This window comes from Cygnus olor, chromosome 3 (assembly GCF_009769625.2).
Source record: "Cygnus olor isolate bCygOlo1 chromosome 3, bCygOlo1.pri.v2, whole genome shotgun sequence".
Taxonomy (NCBI): Eukaryota; Metazoa; Chordata; class Aves; order Anseriformes; family Anatidae; genus Cygnus; species Cygnus olor.
In genome coordinates this window covers 104546164-104548242 of record NC_049171.1, presented here as the reverse complement: position 1 = coordinate 104548242, position 2079 = coordinate 104546164, and the positions used below count along the sequence as shown (strand labels likewise).

General features: G+C 41.5%; 1 protein-coding gene across 6 annotated transcripts in view; it reads right to left on the bottom strand.

Moving 5' to 3' along the window:
• ALK (ALK receptor tyrosine kinase) overlaps positions 1-2079 on the bottom strand; it is a 313946-nt gene that overhangs the window by 7282 nt on the left and 304585 nt on the right. For all 6 annotated transcript variants that reach the window (XR_005818022.1, XR_005818023.1, XM_040550717.1 and 3 more), the window contains 2 exons: positions 1717-1851; positions 1055-1145 (listed from right to left, as the gene is read on the bottom strand). Coding sequence is in view for 4 of the 6 variants with exons in the window: in XM_040550717.1 (XP_040406651.1) it covers positions 1055-1145; positions 1717-1851 (226 nt within the window). In the remaining 2 variants the exon portion in view is untranslated. The remainder of the gene's footprint in view (positions 1-1054; positions 1146-1716; positions 1852-2079) is intronic.

Genomic DNA, 2079 nt, shown 5'->3' with positions numbered 1-2079 from the left:
CTGCAGGAGAGACAAATAAGAATTTCTCCAAGTCTGTTGCCATCATGCATACTCAGACTCAATTAAAAACCTGAGACATCTGACAACTGTCATTGCTATGATCAGAGACCACCTTTCCCAAACCATCTACAACCTACATTCCAGGTGTAGAGGAAGCTGACAAAGTGTAATTAGCTATGAGAGACAATGGGATACCCATAAAATTGGACTCTTAAAAAAAAATAGCAACCCTAGAATTTACCACAGAACAGCAGAGAGCACAAAACCAATGAAAAACATATTTTTTTTTTTATGTCCAGCCAAATTTCCTGTGGGAATGTTGTTTTGGAATCTCTATTGTCTCAAAGTTCATAACATTCTCAGTTAATATTGAGAAAGTTTCAGCCATGAATGTATTGCCTCCACTCAACAAGGGAGGAGTGAGAATGCAGGCAAAAGACAGCACTGACAGACCCTTTGAAGCCCAAATCCACAAATACAGAAGTTTTGAGCTATTTAAGCAGTTGTGAAAATTAAACTGAGAGTAACATGGTGATCTGGGCAATCTAACTGTTGCTAGACACCAGAGCAATCTATAGGTAACAGAAAACACTGCCTCTCAATCCCAGGATCCAAACGCTCATGAAAAACTGATCAAGCCTCCCAAAGAGTGAGGGAAAGCAAGGTGACTGAGAAGAATAATTGCATGAGGTGACACAAGAAACGCATACTGAGGCAGGCAGCAAAATGTTTTCCGAGCTATTCTGTTCCACACTAGTCAGCTAAAAATGGTGGTAAAAAAATCTGTGTCTTCATAAGCAGAAGGAGAACTATTTGGTCTGCTATTTGTAGAGCTGTGTAAGCTTATGTCCTTTTGGCAGTGAAAGACAGAGGGATCAACCACCTGATGGGGCAAATGTCCCATCAGCTGGTCCCAGGCTGACATCAGTCTTCCTGGACTGCTGACTGCAGTAATGCAGTGCCACCTTCTCATCTCACACTCTGTCTTGCCTAAACTCTTCATCAACTGGAAACCTCTTCACCCATCTCATAGGAGATGAATGAACACTGATACCTGAGTGCAGTACTCGATCCTCTCCAGTATTATGGCAAAGTTTGGCCTGTCTTCAGGCTGGTGCTGCCAGCACTGGGTCATAATGCGATACCTGAAAGAGCCGAACAAGAGATCTCATAAAGGGCAAGTCCTGTTGATATTTAACAGCTAGTCACTGCAGACTAGAAACCATAAGCACATGTTGTCACTCTAATTAATAAAGAGTACTCTGCATTCCCCAGAGTCAGACACCCGATGTACTGGTAACTACTGAAATGTGGCCACCAGTGGGGTGAAATCCACAGCCCATTAGAGAAATAACCCATTCACCTGAAATCCCTTGGGCAATTATTTAAAGGTAGGCAGGGGCACAGATAATGGAACCCAGTTTTTCCTACCTGTGAACAAGCTTACACATTTGCAGTTTCACAGTCAATCTAGGACAGAAATATTGCATGACCTTTGACCAAACAAACAGTAACCTGTACTTTTCAAAGGGGTCCTGAATTCTTCTCCAAAGAAGACAGAAAAATTAACTGGTAGAGAAGTCATTGGCAATCAAGTTCAATAAGGGAGATCATCCAAGATAAGATCAATCTCAAAAGTCATTAACTTTTGACTAGAGAACAATATTCAAACTGGAAATGTATTTGCATGAATACATCAAAGTTAAAATCTCATACACAGGGCCAGGGCAGTTTTTAGGTGGATCCATCCTTCCTCCGTTGGTTACAAATTCCAGAACCTCTTGGTTACTTTTGCTAGGGTAGGGCATGTATCCCAAAGAGAATATCTCCCAGAGCAGTACACCAAAGGACCTGAATACAGAAGAGAAGGAAACCAAAATGAAGGATACAGAAATGACCATCATCATCACTGAGGGGTAATGCAGCACAGTCAGCATCGCTCCTTGCAGCCTATGCTCAATGTGTGGAAGTCACTGCTGCAGGATTTGGACATAACTAAATTCTATAGTTGTAAAGGTAGATTTTGAATCATTTTATGAATGCTAATAGTTGACTGGTAAGTGAGTTGAGTCTACAATA